Source organism: Ovis canadensis, chromosome 5 (assembly GCF_042477335.2).
Source record: "Ovis canadensis isolate MfBH-ARS-UI-01 breed Bighorn chromosome 5, ARS-UI_OviCan_v2, whole genome shotgun sequence".
NCBI lineage: Eukaryota > Metazoa > Chordata > Mammalia > Artiodactyla > Bovidae > Ovis > Ovis canadensis.
The window spans coordinates 64419272-64437057 of NC_091249.1; the positions used below are offsets into that span (position 1 = coordinate 64419272).

At 49.4% G+C, this 17786-nt stretch overlaps 3 protein-coding genes across 3 annotated transcripts; 2 read left to right on the plus strand and 1 right to left on the minus strand.

The window, feature by feature from the left end:
* Positions 1-26: 26 nt before the first annotated feature.
* Positions 27-4750, plus strand: LOC138440394 (SLC35A4 upstream open reading frame protein). The gene is made up of 3 exons (XM_069589850.1): positions 27-135; positions 1554-1652; positions 2253-4750. The coding sequence occupies exons 1-3, from the start codon at positions 121-123 to the stop codon at positions 2448-2450; spliced, it is 312 nt and encodes a 103-aa protein (XP_069445951.1). The 5' UTR covers positions 27-120; the 3' UTR covers positions 2451-4750.
* SLC35A4 (solute carrier family 35 member A4) lies at positions 2878-4750 on the plus strand. The gene has a single exon (XM_069589846.1). The coding sequence runs from the start codon at positions 2878-2880 to the stop codon at positions 3850-3852; it is 975 nt and encodes a 324-aa protein (XP_069445947.1). The 3' UTR covers positions 3853-4750.
* Positions 4751-5708: 958 nt separating this feature from the next.
* On the minus strand, positions 5709-15630 carry LOC138441601 (uncharacterized). The gene is made up of 12 exons (XM_069592717.1): positions 15504-15630; positions 15241-15326; positions 15112-15159; positions 14847-14966; positions 14183-14260; positions 13834-13916; positions 13228-13314; positions 10317-10450; positions 9038-9255; positions 7019-7183; positions 6072-6230; positions 5709-5989 (listed from the first exon to the last, which is right to left on the minus strand). The coding sequence occupies exons 1-12, from the start codon at positions 15628-15630 to the stop codon at positions 5744-5746; spliced, it is 1551 nt and encodes a 516-aa protein (XP_069448818.1). The 3' UTR covers positions 5709-5743.
* Between the last annotated feature and the right edge of the window lie 2156 nt (positions 15631-17786).

Consider the following 17786-nt stretch of genomic DNA (forward strand, 5'->3'; position numbering starts at 1 on the left):
AAAGCGCCTCCACCTTTTCCTGAAATGCCCCGGAAGTACCTGTGCCCTCAGTAAAGATGGCGGTAGCGTTTGCCAGGGGGGAGGCGGTGCTGCGCCTGCGCAACAAGTTCTGCAGGGAAGATGGCGGATGACAAGGTGAGTGGATATGAGGATTGTCTGCAGTCAGGGGTGGGCTTCCCACCTTTTTAGTCCTGGGGAGAGGCGACAATTGGAAAGGCTCCTGGATGAGAGTGCCCCTTGTTTCTCCTGGGGGCAAACTTTTACTCCTGTGAAAGTTGTTCAGTCGTGTCCGACTCCTTGCGACCGCATGGACTGTACAGTCCATGGAATTCTCCAGGCCGGAATACTGGAATGGGTAGCCGTTCCGGGTATCCCGTTCTCCAGGGGATCTTCCCAACCCAGGGATCGAACCTAGGTCTCCCGCATTTCAAGAGCATTCTTTACCAGCTGAGCCACCAGGGAAGTTACTCCTGTCAACTGCCTCAGTAAGGGGAAGTGGGGTGGCAGAGCATTACGCGAGGCAAGCAGAGCCAGGGATTCTCCCAGGTGTCCCCCCACCTTCCACTCTTGGACCATAGCGATTCTTAAGTTACTTGCAGACACTCCTAACTCTACTCCGTTCCTTAACCCCCTAAATTTTCCTTCTAGAGATTGGAAGTTTCTAGACCACAGAGACACATCCGTTTTTGATCACATTCCTTGGGCACTTACTAATTTCATACTTATATGCGACCAGAATCACTGAATTCATTTACTCACACTCCTGCAGACAGCCACCTTCCCTATCTCCTCACCAAACTCCAGCTCATACATCCACACATTCTGTTTGGGGTGGCTTTAGGGAGGAAGGGGGAGAAACCTAGGCAGAAATCAGGTTTACCCCCAAATTGTCCAAGGAACTGCCTCAGGCCATTACTCATCATTAGTCTGGAAGTTCAGCACCACCCATACATTTACTAAGTACCTGCGGTTCCTGTGTTAGGCCTCCAAACACACTAGATGAGACAGACTTTCAGGTAGCTTATACTCACTAGTGGGCTTCCCAGGAGGCTCAGTGGTAAAGATTCCAGTGCAGGAGACCCCAGAGATTTGGGTTCAGTCCTTGAATGGAGAAGATCCCTGGAAGAGGAAATGGCAACCACTGCAGTATTCTTGCCTGGAAAATCCTGTGGACAGAGGAGCGTGGAGGGCTATAGTTCATAGGGTCTAAAGAGTCAGACATGACTGAGAGACTACGAGTGCGCGCACACACTCACTGACTAACTGGTGCTTGCCTGATAAACCTAATTAAAAGTCCCCTAGCTGTCCCTTCTCTTCCCCTATACACTGCTTGCTGTATAAAGGTCCTGCAAGAGTGTTTGTAAGTTACCGATGTAGATCCTGTCTGTCATCCCTTCCCACGCGCTCATGTGAATTCTTTATTTTTCAATGCCTTTCTTCTTTTACTACTATCACATCAAGAAAGTTTTATAGGAAGAGGTTTCTCAGGCTCAGACTTGAGCAGGGTAGAGGGCTGTGTCAGCCTTCTGGAGCCAGCCTCTTCTTTGTCCTAGGATTCTCTTCCCAAGCTTAAGGACCTGGCTTTTCTCAAGAACCAGCTGGAACGCCTGCAGCAGCGTGTGGAAGATGAAGTCAACAGTGGTGTAGGCCAGGTAAAGAAAGGTGTGCCTGCTGCCTACCACCACCACCCCATCCCTCTTAGGCTTTATTATCCAATATGCTTTTGAATGGATGGTAGAGATTTATTTAGCAACTTGTTGTTTATTGAGTTCCTGTTCTTTGTGACCCCCAAGGAACATTTCCCTATAAATGGCAGTTGAACTAGAATCTTAAATAAGGGTTAACAGGGTAAAGAGGGGGAGGAGGGAACTTTCCAGGCAGGTGGAACAGCACAGGCAAAACCCTGGTAGTGTGAGGTAGCATGATGAACATGAGAAGTGAAAGCAGTTTGGTCTGGCTGCAGTAGGGCAGCATGCTAGGAAATAAGACTGGAGAAGCAGGCAGAGCTCGGATTCATCAGGGACATCTCTCTCAGTGAGCTTTTCTGGTTAGAGCTTTTGGACCTCAGGGTTCTGACATTGTGTGGTCATGACTCCTGGGTTCTTTTTCTGACCCAGAATCTTGAAAAACTTTGGTGAGCATACTACAGCTTTCCAGAGTAAGGAGTGGGATGTGCTAAGCTTGGCTTGAGTAGCTCCTAGGTAGAGAAGGGGAAAGCCCGGCTGACTTTTCTCCTACATTTTCCTCCACAGGATGCCTCATTCTTGTCCTCCCCATTCCTCAAGGGCTTCCTGGCTGGCTATGTGGTGGCCAAACTGAGGGCATCAGCAGTATTGGGCTTTGCCGTGGGCACCTGCACTGGCATATATGTAGCTCAGGCGTATGCTGTGCCCAATGTGGAGAAGACATTGAGGGACTATCTTCAATCCCTGCGCAAAGGGCCCGACTAGCTCTGGATTCCATGAGGGAGGCAGGATGAGCAGCTGGGGAGCAGGTGGAGGCCTTCAGCCACAGATGCCAAATCTGGCCTCCCTGGCGTTCACCCATTTGCTGTCTCCAGCTTTCCCACCACCTTCAGCCTTGCTTCCTTTCCTGCAGAGACTGGACAGTGGCTTATCAGCCAACACCCTGAACCCCTTGCCTCCATAACCCTATGGGACTGGCCCCAAGACCATGGCTTCGAGAGCCACCCACCCTTCCAATTCTAGCCCTTACTGTGGAGTCTGCAGCTAACTCTGACTCTCAGTATTCTCTCTCAAGGCTCCTCCCTCCTGGGAGCCAGCTCCATAACTTGATTTTCCCTGAACGTGTCACAACCCCCACCCCACCTTACCACCCCTTGCTAGCTACACAAGCCACCCAGGGTCTAGTTTGGGCATGAATGTAGAGGACGGGGGTGTGCCAGGCCTGGGCCGTCCCAGGAAGGCCCGCTGGACCCTCATGCTGCTCCTGTCCACTGCTATGTACGGTGCCCATGCCCCACTGCTGGCACTGTGCCACGTGGATGGCCGTGTGCCCTTCCGACCCTCCTCAGCTGTACTGCTGACTGAACTGACCAAGCTGCTGCTCTGCGCCCTCTCCCTCTTGGTGGGCTGGCAAGCATGGCCCCAGGGGACCCCACCCTGGCGCCAGGCAGCCCCGTTCGCACTGTCAGCCCTGCTGTACGGCGCCAACAACAACCTGGTGATCTACCTGCAACGCTACATGGACCCCAGCACCTACCAGGTGCTGAGCAATCTCAAGATTGGAAGCACAGCCCTGTTCTACTGCCTCTGCCTCCGACACCGCCTCTCTGCCCGCCAGGGCTTAGCGCTGCTGCTGCTGATGGCCGCCGGAGCCTGCTATGCAGCCGGGGGCCTCCAGGACCCAGGGACCACCCTTCCCGGGCCCCCCTCAGCAGCTGCCACGAGCCCCATGCCCCTGCACATCACTCCACTGGGACTGCTGCTTCTCATCCTGTATTGCCTCATCTCTGGCTTGTCCTCTGTGTACACAGAGCTGCTCATGAAGCGGCAGCGGCTGCCGCTGGCCCTTCAAAACCTCTTCCTTTACTCTTTTGGTGTGCTCCTGAACCTAGGTCTGCATGCAGGTGGTGGCCCCGGCCCGGGCCTCCTGGAGGGCTTCTCGGGCTGGGCGGCACTCGTGGTGCTGAGCCAGGCACTGAATGGACTACTCATGTCGGCCGTCATGAAACATGGCAGCAGCATCACACGCCTCTTTGTCGTGTCCTGCTCTCTAGTGGTCAACGCCGTGCTGTCAGCCGCCCTGCTGCGGCTTCAGCTCACCGCTGCCTTCTTCCTGGCCACGCTGCTCATCGGCCTGGCAGTACGCCTGTACTACGGCAGTCGCTAGCCCCTCACCACCTCCACCCTGACTCCTGACCTGTAGGTTGGGCACCACCATCAGAGCCATCTCCCAGTGCTGACCCCTCCCCTCAGCAGCCCTGTAACAAGTGCCTTGTAAGAAAAGCAGGGGAAGTGGGAGCAGCCACGTTAGTCTCTGGAGGTAGGTTATCCCTGGGAGACTTGAAGGCTGGGTTTGATTGAGGAAACTTCCACCCCCACAAGTTCTTCCAGACTAAGGAATTAGGGGAGCATCCGTTCAGAGGCCTGAGAAGTTGTCCTGTGCTGAGGGAGGAGGCATGCTGCTTCATCCTGTGTGAATGCAGTTGGCTTTCCTTGCCTGCTGTGGTCACCCCAGCAGACCCATAGCCCCCCAGGCCTGGTGCTGGATGCTCCAGCCCAACCATGGTACACAGCTCCCCCATAACATAGCTCATCTCCCAGTGTCATGTAGGAAAGCCCAGTTACCGAAGGTTTTGTGTATGTCCATCACCCAGGCCTCTGCCATGCTTCCGTGGCTCCGGCAGCACCTGGAGGTAACCCCCTGCTCTCTCCACACCTAGCCTTTGTTCTGGAATCCTCAGAGAGGACTGGGGCTTGACTCATCTCAGGGAATGTTGCCCCTGGGCCCTGGCTTGAGTCTACACTCCTGATATCTCTGCTCACCCTAAGGGCTCTCTCAAGGCCCAGTGTCCCCTCTAGAGCTCCTCGGAGGTGTTATCCTTCCCTCTCTGGGTCCTGCCCTTTCCTCGCAACGACCCAGTTCCCATCTGCCTGGGGAAACTCTACATGGAGTGGCCTGGGACCAGGCACAGGGAAACTTGCTTAAGTCAATCAGTGTCTAGCTGCATAAGCAATAACGTCTTAATAAAGTGCTCTGGGGTGTAGGTGATTCCTACAGTTGGTCATGGTTGTCCTGTGTCTTCTGTGTTGCATAGCTCAAACATAATTCATTCATTTGGTGCCCTGAGTGTCTTAATCCTGGGGTGACTTACAGATTAAGAGAGAAGGCTGCTTTCTCTCAGCTCTTGCCAACATGGTAATTTCCTTTGAGAACTCTGTGAAGCCGAATTTTCTCTGGCACAGAGCTTTGGAAATTTCTCTGAAGTACAAAACTTGTTGTTTAGTTGCTAAGTCATATCCAATTCTTTTGCGAGCCCGCAAGATTGTAGACTGTAGGCTAGAGAACTCTTAGGACTCAAGGTAGTTTTGGTTCTTATGCTCTGAATCCCTCACTGGTATTCCTGCCGGTCGTCTCTTCTCCTGACCAGAGGAATGTCAGGCCCCAGCTCCTGTGGTAAAATACCTGGTAAGCATGTGGGGGGGGGGGGGGGAGGGAAGTCCTTTTGAAGCAGAATCTTAGGGACTGGGGTTTGGGAATCTTTTTGTTTTCTCTTCAGTAAGTTCCCTAGGTGATTCTGAGGCACACTACAGCTTTTGAACCACTGCTACCTGCAGTGTAGAACTATAGCCAACCAGGGTTGAGTGTTAATTCTGGCTCCAGCACTTATTAGCAGGCTGTCCTTGAACAGTCACTTAACCTCTGCTAGCTTTAGTAGGCTTATCTCTGAAATGCGGCTCGAATGATACCTACTACAGTATAGGGTAGTGTGTGTGTATGTGTGCGTGTGCTCAGTTGTGTCTGACTGTGACCCCATGGACTGTAACCCGCCTGGCTCCCTTGTGTCATTTCCTACTCCAGGGGATCTTCCTGACCCCCAGGGATGGAGCCCATGTCTCCTGCATCTCCATATAGGGTAGTGGAAATCTCTAAATCAAATAAGGGATATTAGGCGTTTAGCAGGGACTGGCACAATGCACCCTGGTTAGTGATGTGATTATTTATCTAGTAGAGGTAAGCTTGGCTGTTGTGTCCCAACTTCCTCTCCCTTCTAGGACTTTTACAAATGAGGAGAGAAGAAAGTGCCCCTGTTGGATTCCTGATCACCAGATTTCTCCTCAGGGCAGGTATCCAGTACGACCTCTGCCAGCCCAGTCTGCTGAAGTTGCTTATTCTGGGCTTGGAGCTCCTGGTTCTGTGTGGCCAAGCTGATGGAGTCTTGCAAGATGCCAGCCAGCAGGCTGCGGTAGTGATGCTCTGTGGTCATGGCCTGCTCCTCGCAGAGGCCCTGCCAGGCTCGAAAAACCTGTGCCCACATTCCAAGATTCCCATCAGTCAGGTAGCCTTGGGACCAGCTCAAGGCCTGCCCTCTGTCTCTCCCAACTGACCTGCAGCACATGGCGTGTCTGAGCCCTGGCAGCCTGCACGTGTAGGTCATAGAGGGCTGTCAGGTCCTGCTCTGCGGCATCCCGTTCTGCCTGAAGGGCCTCCAGCTGACATCTCAGCACTGTCTGCTCCCGGTGCCATCTCTGCCTCTCCTTGGAGTCCTTCAGTTGATAACACATGCTCTATGTGGAGTCCAGCCTGTGTGCCAGGCTCGGCTCTACATACTTTTTATTATGATTTGAACTAATGATAACCTTTGAGATAGTTGCCATTTTATAGATTTGGAAACAGTGGATCAGAGAAGTGACCTAACTTGCTCAAATTCACATGACTAGTGAGGGACAGGACTGAGATGACATGCCTTTCAACAGTTCACCATCATCCTTGGTGTAAAGTCCAAATCCAGAGTGTTGACACCAGCTGGTCTCTTTAGTTTTGCCTCTGACCACACCTGCCAGGCTCCAGCCAGATGGAAAATACGCAACACCCAGAACCTGCTTTGCCATTGCTTCCCTTTGGACTTTTGCTCCTACGGAATTCTCTTCTCAAAACATGTCTCCCATCTCCCCTGACCCCACCTCTGTGCACACATGTATTGTTTCTTGTTTAAACAAGTTACCTTCACTGGATGCCTCTATGTGAGCACAAACTGCCCTGTGGATCTGAATCTACTGTATTTCTCTGGCTGATTTGTTTGTCGTTTACACCTCAGCTTAGATGCCATCTCTGCTCCATTCCAGCCTGGTCCAGGTACACTTCTTTGTTCCAGTGAGTCACTAACTCCCTCTTTCACAGCACTTAGCACTGAGATTGCCTCATGTGTCCCCTGCAAAGCTGTGAGGGCCATGAGAGAGGGTGCTGCCCAGTCTTTGAGGGTAGATCCCAGCCCCTAGCCCCCTGCCTGGCCAGGTTAGAAGAAGCCTTAAGTCCCCAACTGGACCCTCCTCACCTCTTCAGCCAGCAGGCCTTTGGCCTGGTCACCCGCCACCACCTCTTCCTCCTGTTCCGTATGTTTCACCTCCTCTTGGATCCACGCTTGGTGCTGTTCTCGCAGTCTGTGCCTCTGGGCCTGAGCCAAGAAGAAGTGTAGGGCCACATCCGGGGCCTGCTGGGCCTACATGATATCGATCTAGGCTCAGTCAGAAGCCCATGTGTGCACACAGTCTTGGGATAAAGGGCCCAACCTCTCCAGCAGAGCCCCATTACCAGGGCAGGCCCTAGAATGACATCAGGAGGCTAGCTGGCCTGGAAGAACCTGTCCCCTGGACAGAGACTCAGGCTATGAGGGAAGAGGAGAGATACCAATTTCCGCCAAGAGGTGCCATGGAGGCCCTAGTAGGGAAACAGCCCCTCCCATGCCCATCCTGAGGAATCCAATAGCTCTACAGGCCCTTTATCTGCCAGAAGCTCTGCATTTCTCCCTGTGAGGGCAAGGTAAGCAGGAGACATGTTATTGGCTCTCTGTGACTCTTTACTTCCAGTTGTTCTGGGGTACATGAGGTGTTATTACCTGTTCCTCAGAGTCCCTGAGTGGATGCATTTGGTGGAGATCAGGTCCTATAGATGCTGTTCTTCCTGCCACTGGAGGAGAATGCAGTTAAGTAACCAAAAGATGGAGAAGACCTCCAGCTAAACCCCAAGCACCAGTGTCACCTTGAGGCTCCTGGAGACCTGGGCTGGGGCTTGCTGTTGAATGTGTCACCTGCTGAGAATAATATTATGAGTGAGAAGTCTGTACCTTTCCTCCCAGGATCAAGGTCCCAGCCCCACCCCACCCCCTTTTCTTAGCTATATGACCTCAAGGAGGTGGCTAGTCTTTTGAGCCTCTGTTTTCTTATCCATGAAGTGGAGCTGATAAAAGTTGTAAAGAACATTAAATGAGAAAAGGCACCCAAAGCACTAAGCAGTGGCCAGCTTTGTTCAATAACTTGGAATTTATAAGCCTAATCCCCAAGGCCCAGGGCTGTAAAAAATGAGTACTAAGTAATTATGAAAAGGGAAGGACCAGGAGAAGTTGGACAGAGGCGACCATCTAGCCACCCTGTGACAAATCATGGAAGACAGTGCCACCTTCTGCCCAAGGGAGGCCATGCATCCTAAGAGAACGAAAGCCTTATCCTGGGTCTGAAGACTTGGATGTCTGCACCTCTGCTGCCTTTGATGACCCTACAGACCCTGGATTACTCACATCACTTCTCTGAGTTTCCGTTTGCTGAAAAGTGGGAGCAGTACTGTCATCCTTGTTTAAAATAAATTGCGGCTTCCCTTGACCTTCAAGGCAAAGTCCAAAACATCTTAAAATATTTACAAAGACCTGCATGACCAGGCCCCTGCTTCACTCACCAATCCTTCTCTCTGGACTTTCTTCCTCAAACTCTATACTCCAGCAGATTGAGCTACTTGCAGTCCCCCAGAGAGACCAAGGACTTACCTCTGAGACTTTTCCTCTTATTTTCTCTGCCTGGAATGTCCTTCATTCATCTTTGGTAGTCACTTCCTTCAGGTTTCAAGTTTCCATGAGATCACCTTCCCTCTCTTGCCAATACTAACTTACATGCCTGCATAGAACCCTTCGGATAAGCCCTTCAGAGCACTGATCACGGAGTAATAGTTTCTCTCCAGAGGATTGTAAACTCCATGAGGACAGGGGTTTCCCAGGGCCTGCATGATGTTATACCCAGTACATAGTGAATGGTCAGTGTAAATGTTTGAGAATGAGGACATTAATGAATGAAGGAAGGGCTGCCTTACAGTGTGCTATATACAGAATAAAGCAGCAGACATCAATAGGGCTCCCAAGAATTTGGATGAGAAGATGTACCTGTGGTTCTGGGAACCCCGCAGCCTCAGTTTTGACTGCTTTGTGCATCCAGCTTCCCCAGCGCTGGCTCCAGGCTTTTACCACCTACAGAGAAAGGATTCTGGGTAGGCTCTGGCCATCGCTGGCTCAGGCACTCCCAGGCCTCACCTTGCTCACATGCAGCTCCCGCAGCGCCCTGCCCAGTTGGCTGAGCCCACTGTCTGTCAGGGCGTCCCTAAGGAGGCCTGATCGCAGGCTCTTCAGACCAGCTCGGCGGGCCCGGGCCTCTTCTACTGTGTCCCACAGGGTGGGCCTCACGTGTTTCACCTTCCTCCTCCTTCCTGCGGCCCCCAACAAAGCAGACTGGGACAAGCTCAGGGGACTGCCTAAGGGGAGACACAGAATGAATCTCTCCTTCCTCTGAGATCCAAAGCACACTGTTTGTAATACTTTTAATTTTTATTAAGAGTATTTTTCATAAAAATAACCAACACCTATCAGGCATTTACATGTGTCTGATGGTACTGTGCCAAGGCTTTCTGTGGATTGTCTCCTTTTATCCACACAATGCTCCAATGAGGTAGCAACTCTGGTTTACTCTGCCTCCCTCCACATTTTCCAGATGAGGCAACTGGAGCTCAGAAGTCAAACAACTCCCTGGTGAGTGGCAAAGCTGAAACTCAAGCCAGGTTCTGTCTGACAGTAAAGCCTGTGCCCTTAACCATAATCCCAAACTGGTCTGTACATAAACACACTTCTTTTACTCCCTGCTTTGTCCTTGAGAATGTGGACTGCCCCAACTTATTTTCCTCATTCCACAGGGCCTGACATAGGGTGAGGTCTGGGAATACATTGGCCAAATGAATGTATGTCTGTTGATTTTGGAGACAGAGCACCAGACTTTTTTTTTTTTTCACTCTTATTAACGGAAAAGTTCAGACATATGAAGAGTCTGGGAGGTCCATTCTCTTATCCAGCTTCAACAATTATCAACTTAAGAACATTCTTGTTTGTTCTATACCCTCCACTTGACCTCCTCCATATCTCTGACATCATATTTCACAGAGTCCTGATCTTTTAAAGAGTATGTGAAAATAGGAAAGCACCTTCCCTTCTCTGATCCTCCTTTTCCTTGTTTATAAATTAAACCTGTCTTCCTTTCCTCACCCATAGATTTGATCCGCCTCATGAGGCTGTGGTAATAATCAGAGGTTTTAGTCAGCATAAAAATGCCTGATACACCATTGAAGGCCACTGAAAGGGTGAGGCTTTTACTGTTGGCCCTGCCTTTCCAGGCTTTGGCAGCTGAACCCTTCTGCAACTTTTCTGAATCCTGGCCATCCCATCCCTTTCTGGGCTTGTTAGGGTTGGGGCTGCAACTGGTTGGGTGACAGGTAATGCCAGATCCTAGAGCTTCCCAAAGAAACCACACCCTACCCCAAGCCACCTTGAGGATCCAGGCGAAGAAGAAGGCCACTGTAGTTGTTTCCTTCCAGAAGCCATGAGACAATCCAGGTCAGAGAGCCCTCCACCTCTTCACCAGCCACGTTTCCAGCTAGTACCTGCAGCAGGGGACAGTCTCTGCCAGAGGGAGGGTGGGAGGGAGGGAGGGAGGAAGAAAAGAGATGCCTACTGGTAGGTAGAGAGAGAACTGGCGCAGATCACACTCTGATGAAAGGTTGACTATTTCCAGTCACTTTTGTGTACCACCAGACAGATTTGCGACCTTATATAGATCTTTATTTTATTATTTTTTAAGTTACACAAATAATACATCCTCATAGTAAAAAAGAATTTAATTGCACATTTGACAAGGGACTTGTATCCAGAATATATAAAGAACTCTTACACTTCAGTAATAAAAGTATAACTTGGGGAATTCTCTGGTGGTTCAGTGGTTAGGACTGTGTGCTTCCATTGCAGGGGGGAAATACATACATACATAAAAATGCAACCCAATTTTAAAGTGGCAAAGCAAGGTGACATTAACAAAAATGGCAGAACAGGGAACTCTAGGGTTTTGTCCCTCCTCAGAAGCATCTGGCAAAAAAATGGTCAGAATCAACCTTACTGAAACTCTAGGAGTTAGTCAAAGATTTACAGCAATCAAGTGAAGTTTAACCAGGAGAAAGGCAACTTTACTATGGTAAGAGATCTTTGTGGTGTTTTTAAGTTACTTTACCCCCAACCTTCTCCCCAGTACAGCCCACATTTCTGATGGTGGTACCTGGTTCTGAAAAGAGCAGAGTAGATCTCATTCCCAAGGAATTGTGTTTGTTTTGACTGTCTGGGTTTCACACAAAGGACTGACAAAAGGAGTTTCCTTTTGTTTCCCTTGTCTTAGAATTTTCTTGGGGCAGAAGAGCTATGCCAGAGGGTGGTCCCTCCAAACTTTGAGAGATGAAAGAACAAGAAATAAATAACAGGGCAAGTAGTAGACACATGAAAAGACTAGGCAGAAAAGTTGGGTAGTGAAATTTTGGGGGAATAAGAGTTTTTGAAAAGTTGCCATGTGTACTAGGGGACCTAGAAAGTCACACACGTGTCCAAGGCAGTGTGTACGGTAAGAAAAGACCTGAAAAGACCATAGGCTTTCACCTCTGGCTGATTGAGGGCTCAGCGCAAGCAGGATGTAAAGCTAAGGCAGAGCAGTAAATGGCCTGGCTGAGCACTGAAGGACGGACCCAACACAAAGTCAGTGTGTAGAAACCTAGAGGATTTTTTTTCTTTGTCTTTCCTCCTTTTTTTCTCCTATCCTCCTTCCCACCTCCTGCTGCCTTTAATTCCTCTCTCCTCATTCCCTTTCCCCTTCCTCTCTTCCTTCTTCTTTTTCCTCCCTTTCCTATCTTTTTTTTGAGGTGGAGATGTATTCTTGGACGTTAGGGAATTCTGTGTCATTGGCTAAGCACTGAGATAACAGAATGAAGATTTCAGTGACTGCAAGGAGTACAGTCTTTGCAAAAATTGTTTGGAAAAGTAACTAAGTAAATGGATGGCTGATGCCCGCAGTAAGCAACAAGTCAAACCCTGGAAAGGAGGGAGAATCCAACGTTTACAGTTACCAGGTTATCATATCTAAAATGTTAGAGCACTGAGGAAAAAGAATGGAGACTTAAGGGATCAGCACAGTAAATAATACAGTCTTCACAAAAATACTCAAATTGACCAGTTTCCAGAAAAAAAAATATGAGGCATGTAAATAAGAAAATATGGCTCACTCAAAGGGAAAAAAGAAAAAGAAATGAATAAAATCTGCCCCTGAGGAAGCAGACACTGGATTCAGTAGACAAAGAATTTAAATCAACTGTCTTAGATATTTTCAGAAGACTAAATCAAGAAAATGAGGTCTCAGTGATTATCAATAGGATAGAAATCATAAAAAGGAACCAAGGAGAAACTCTGGAGCTGAAAAGTACAATAACTGAAATTTAAAATTCACTAGAGGGCAGATCTGAGCAAGTAAATCTGGGTGTGGTTGTGGTGGTTTAGTTGTTAAGTCATATCCTACTCTTTGTAACCCCATGAACTGTAGCCTGCCAGACATTTCTATCCATGGGATTTCCCAGGCACAAATGCTGGAGTGGGTTGCCATTTCCTTCTCCAAGATAGGTCAAATAAAATTATTCAGTCTGAGGAGAAGAAAGAAAAAAAAAAAAAAAGGAAAATGAGCCTGAGAGACCTGTTGGCTGCCATCGAGTGTACACACATATACATAATGGGAGACCCAGAGGGAGAAAAGAAAGAGAAAAGGGTAGAAAGAATATCTGAAGAAATAATGCTCCAAAATTAGCCCAAACTTATGAAAGACTTACTATGCACAAAGGATCTTCAATAAGATTAAAAACCAATTCCTCATTAGAAACCATGGATCCCAAAAGGCAGTGCGATAACATAGTTAAAACGTTGAAAGGAAAAAAACCCTGTCAACTAAAATTTCTACATCTAGCAAGAAATAAGATATTCCCAGATAAACAAAAAGTTTGAGGAAGTTCATTGCTAGTAGACCTGCTTTACAAGAAATACTAAAGGGAGCAAATCCTTGAGCATGTCAGAGGTGAGGAAAAGATGAGACTCTGATGCTGGCCTGGGTCTCTACATCCATATTTCAGCCACCCTCTCCCCAACCCTTCCTTAAAGCTATTAAAAACCCCCATGTGACTTACACTTCTCCTGGAAGCTGCAGGATCCGCAAGGCTCCTTGCCACATCCCCTGGTTCCCAGGCCCCTCAGAAGGGTCAGGCGCCAGGCAAGACATGGTGACAGTGAGCAGAGAGCAGCTCCTGTGATGGAGACCATAGGCTCAGGCCAAAACGACCAGGGCGGGGTTGGGGGAGTGACAGGGGTTCTCCTGTCCTCACCTGCCTTCTCCACATGCAGCCCGCAAGTACAGCTCTGAGGCAGCTCTTGAGTCCGATACCTCCACTTCACTGGCATTTTCCACCACCCTGGAGGAAGGGAAGCCTGGACTCAGCTCCTAAGCACAGGGGTTCTGTCCAGCCCCCAGAATCTCTACATGGGGAGCCCATGGGCATACCTAAAGCCTATAAGAATCATCCCCAAGGCTCCAAGCTCAGTATGTCCCCTAGAAGCCTCTCATCCTCATGATCTTATTTTTTTCTCCTATTATCTGCCCAGTGTGGGGAACAAGGTAGTTGGGATTCCTCTCATTTTATAGATGGATAAGCAGGAGTTCTGCTCGGTGAGATGCCCAGGTCACCTGGGATGGTGATGACAGAGCTGAGGAGGTATAAGTGGATGGGGTGGAGAGAAGAGTGAGAGGGATGAAGGGAAGACTGTGAGAGGGAGTCCTGGGGGCAAACCCAGGCCCTGTAAGCATGACCCCGAGTTCAGAGCCTCTCATCCTTGGAGTGGCAGTGGGCAGAAGCCTCCAATAACTTGGTTTTGGGTGTCAGCCCTGCCTAAAGATAAGCGCTCTCAGACCTCACTGGGCTCTGGACACTCACAAGCCCAGAGGAGCCACGTCCAGCACGGATAGGTTCCCTGCCCCTGGAGTCAGCAAATCCCGGATCCTCCTGTTGGCGCTGAGCTGAGATCACAGAAGCACAACATCTGTTACGAACCAAATGTTTACTCAGACTTTGGCTCACGTGACTCTCCCATTGGGGCCCTATGAGCCAAGCAGGACACCAAAATCCAGCCATTTCAGACAGAAAACAGGAGAGCCCAGCAAGGCAAGCCAACACTGGTGAGCAGCAGAGACCCAAGCCCTTCAGGTTGCCCTCGTGTCTCAGGCTCTATGGCAGCATCACCGTGGCCTTGGTGCCCCAGGTTTCCCCTTCCCCAGGGCCTCACCTGAACTAGGCTAATAGTGCTAAGCACAGCATCAGAGCCCCTGAGGGGCAGAGCTTCTTCAAACAGCACCTGTAGCAGCTGACGTGGAGAAAGGGGTTCAGTGCAGATTGAGAAAGGATTAATTTCTTTTTCAACATTTCCCGAGGGCGAAGTCTATGCCTGACCCTGTGCTAGGGGCCATGGACATGGTGGCCAAGACAGAAAACAGCCCCAGGGCTCATGGTTCACAGGAAGCCAGACAAGGGAGCAGATATTTTCAGTGGGACCTGGTGTTTGAAAGGGTAGGGGCTCATGACAAGGTTTTGAGGCAATTATTTCAGTTTGGGGGCATTCTGATGAAGCCTAAAAACAAAACTTTCAACTTTACTATCAGTATTAGTAAGAACAGTGAAAATCAGATTTGCCTGAGTATTTGATGTTTGTACATCACCCCTCCCTGACCCACACCCTATATACCCCAGCCTCCCACCTTCCCTGACCTCTCAACAGCTTCATGACTGATGCTGGCAAAGCAACCTGTATGGACTCTGGGGTGCTATAGGAACCCTGAGGAGGGACATCTAGTCCAGCTAGGGTGGGGAGGGGAAAGTTCTTGGAGGTCTCCTGGAGGAGGCAACATGTGAGTCTCGAAACAGCTATGCCTGATGCCTTCTCTGGGACTCACCTGAGGCACGAGCCGGGGCGCCTCCGTTTCCCGACCCCGAAGCAGCAGGGCCACACTGTACCCTCGGCTCACGGAGCCCAGTGTGGGCCGGACTCGTGCTAGCAGCTCCTGCTCTGCCTCCTGCCGGAGACACAGGCACACCCCCAACTCAGGTGTCCTGACCCAGCCCGCCCTGAGCAAAGAGTCTGGGAAATACTCAGCACCTCAGGATCAAGGGTCCTGAGTGCTCCCAACCACCTCCCATCACCCTATCAGACACCCCTACCTGAGCAGCATCAGAACCCAGGACTCTATCAAAGGTGATGCATCGTTCCTGTGAGCAGAGACAGGAGTCAACAGTGTCACTCCCATCTTCCGCTGTACTCACACACACCCCAGGCCAGCCTGTATCTACCTGACACTCCAGAGGCTCAGGCTGAAGTAGGCGGATGCTCTTGGCCCCCTCAAGACGGAGCGTAGGGAGGCAGGTCTCCTTGGGGCCTGAGACAGGGGGACTTCATGTCAACTCTCCTGGGGGAAACTGAGCTCCTGGGACCCCCAGGTCCTGCCTTCAACCTTTGCCTTAGTTTCCTAGTGAAATGGCGTTGCCCTCCCCCTCTCCCAGGAGGTGCTCCCAGGCTGTGTTACTTCTGAGATGAAAGTGTGGGGGCTTCTTACCAGATCTTGTCCTCTCTAGTTCCACCACCACGGTCAACCGGGCCTGCGGGCTGTCAGCGAGGGCTGCGGGGGCTGAGGGGCCCTGGCCCAGAGGGGCCCCTGTGCCCATCGCCTCTCCACACTCCATGGCTTCTGTGCCTCTCAGATTCCCCTCAATAATTCATCTCCCCAACCTGAGGGCTCTGGGCAGGGCCTCTAAACAATAACTAAGGAGGGACAGTCCTCTATTTTCTGAGTGAGTCAGACTGTTGCATGGAATTTTTCTTTTTTTCCTCTTATGAAATTTTCAGACATTAACTGTGAAGAGAATAGTTTAATGAAACTCCAAGCACTCAGCTTCAGCCATTATCAACTTAACAGCCGGTCTTATTTCTTCTGTTCTCCTTTCCACCCCTAGTGGATTCTTCTGAAGCATATCTCAGACACTTTATATTTCACACATAGCTATTTCAGTATGTATTTATAAAAGATACCACTCTTTTTTTTAAAAAAAAAACAATGATAGCTTTATTGGGAGATAATTCAAATACCATATAATTCATCCATTTAAAGTGTGTGTTTCAATGGTTTTTGGTAAGTTTGCAGACATGTATAACTATCACCACAGTTAATTTTAAAACATTTCCATCCCTTTATAAAGGAACTGGATTTCCTTTACTGTAGCCTCACTAACCCCCACCCTATGCTGACCCTTAAACAATCACTCATCTACTAACACCTTTCTGTTTCTCTAGGTTTGCCTATTCTGGACATTTCATGTAAGTGGACTCACATGTGTTCTTTTTGTGACTGGCTTGTAGCACCTGTCAGCCCAGTGTACGCTCTTTGGTGCTTCTGTCTCCTCTCAACAAAAATTTGAAGCAACAGACGTTAGAGACCTCGGCGGGTCACAGCTCTCCAACGGGCCATGTTATAGCTCTCAGGTCTTGAATAGACCATGTTATAACTCTTAGATCAGTGTTACAGCCCTGCATTACAGCTCTATTTTATTTAGAAAATAGCAGGAAAATACATCCTCGAGGCATGAGGGAATGCTGATCCAAAGACTTGAAGAGAAGAGAGTGGGGGAGCGCACCGCCGCGCGGGAGAGAGAGAGACCGCGGCCCTCTGGCTCCTCTTTTTATGTGATTTCCCTCCCCTGGGCCTGCCCTGTGTAAGTTGGGCCAGCCAGGAGTGCTGTTTGTTCCACCTGAGTTCCTCACGCCGGTCCTCGGACCTTCTTTTGTTCCATTTTCGCGGGCTTTTCCCTCCCTTGTCTTTTAGCCACTGCCATTCTGGACTCCTGTTTCCTATTCTAACTCCCTAACACATCTATCAGTACTTCTTTCCTTTCTGTGACTGAATCATGTTCCATGTAGGATGAAACTGCTTCTGTCACGAGATCCCCAGAGTCTGGCCAAACTTCACAGGTGAGGACACAGTTGCAGTAAGACTGCCCTAACTTCAGACTCTTCTGCAGCTTCCATACTTTGCTAGAATGACTTACAGAACTCAGCTGTGCTGTGCTCAGTCACTTTTTTAGGTCGACATTGGACAAGGCCTGGGAGGGTTCTGAGTGAAGGATCTACTGTCTCTATGGAGTGAGGGTGTGCCTTCCCAGTACATCAGTATGTTCACCAACCAGGAAGCTCCCTGAGCCTCATTGTCCCGCATTTTTCAATGAGTCATGATTAATTAAATCATAAATTATATGACTGAATCCAACTCCAGCCCTTTTATCTGCAATTTTTTTTTTTGTTTGTTTTTGTTTGCACTAGTGGCCTGCGAGATCTTAGTTCCTTTATTAGAGATCTAACCTGCGCACCCTGCAGTGGAAGCTCAGAGTTTTAATCACTGAACTGCCAGGCAAAGTCCCTGAATAGTTTTTTTTTTTTTTTCTTTTTTCTGGTGAGCAACCTCCTCCATCCTGAAGCTATATAGGGACCCTGCCGGAAGTTATCTCATTAGCATAACAAAGAGATTCCTATTGCTTAGGTAATTACAAAGGTTTTTGAAGCTTTGTGCTAGTAACTGGAGACGAAGACCAGATATGTTCTTCATTATATCACAAACTACTCTGGTTTTTCACCAAGGATCTCTTATAGCCAAAAGAATGATACCTGTCTGACCATCTATATTCCGTATTCAGTTTGTTCAGTTCAGTTCAGTCGCTCAGTCGTGTCCGACTCTTTGTGACCCCATGGACTGCAGCATGCGAGGCCTCCCTGTCCATCACCAACTCCCGGAGTTCACTCAGACTCGCGTCCATCGAGTCAGTGATGCCATCCAACCATCTCATCCTCT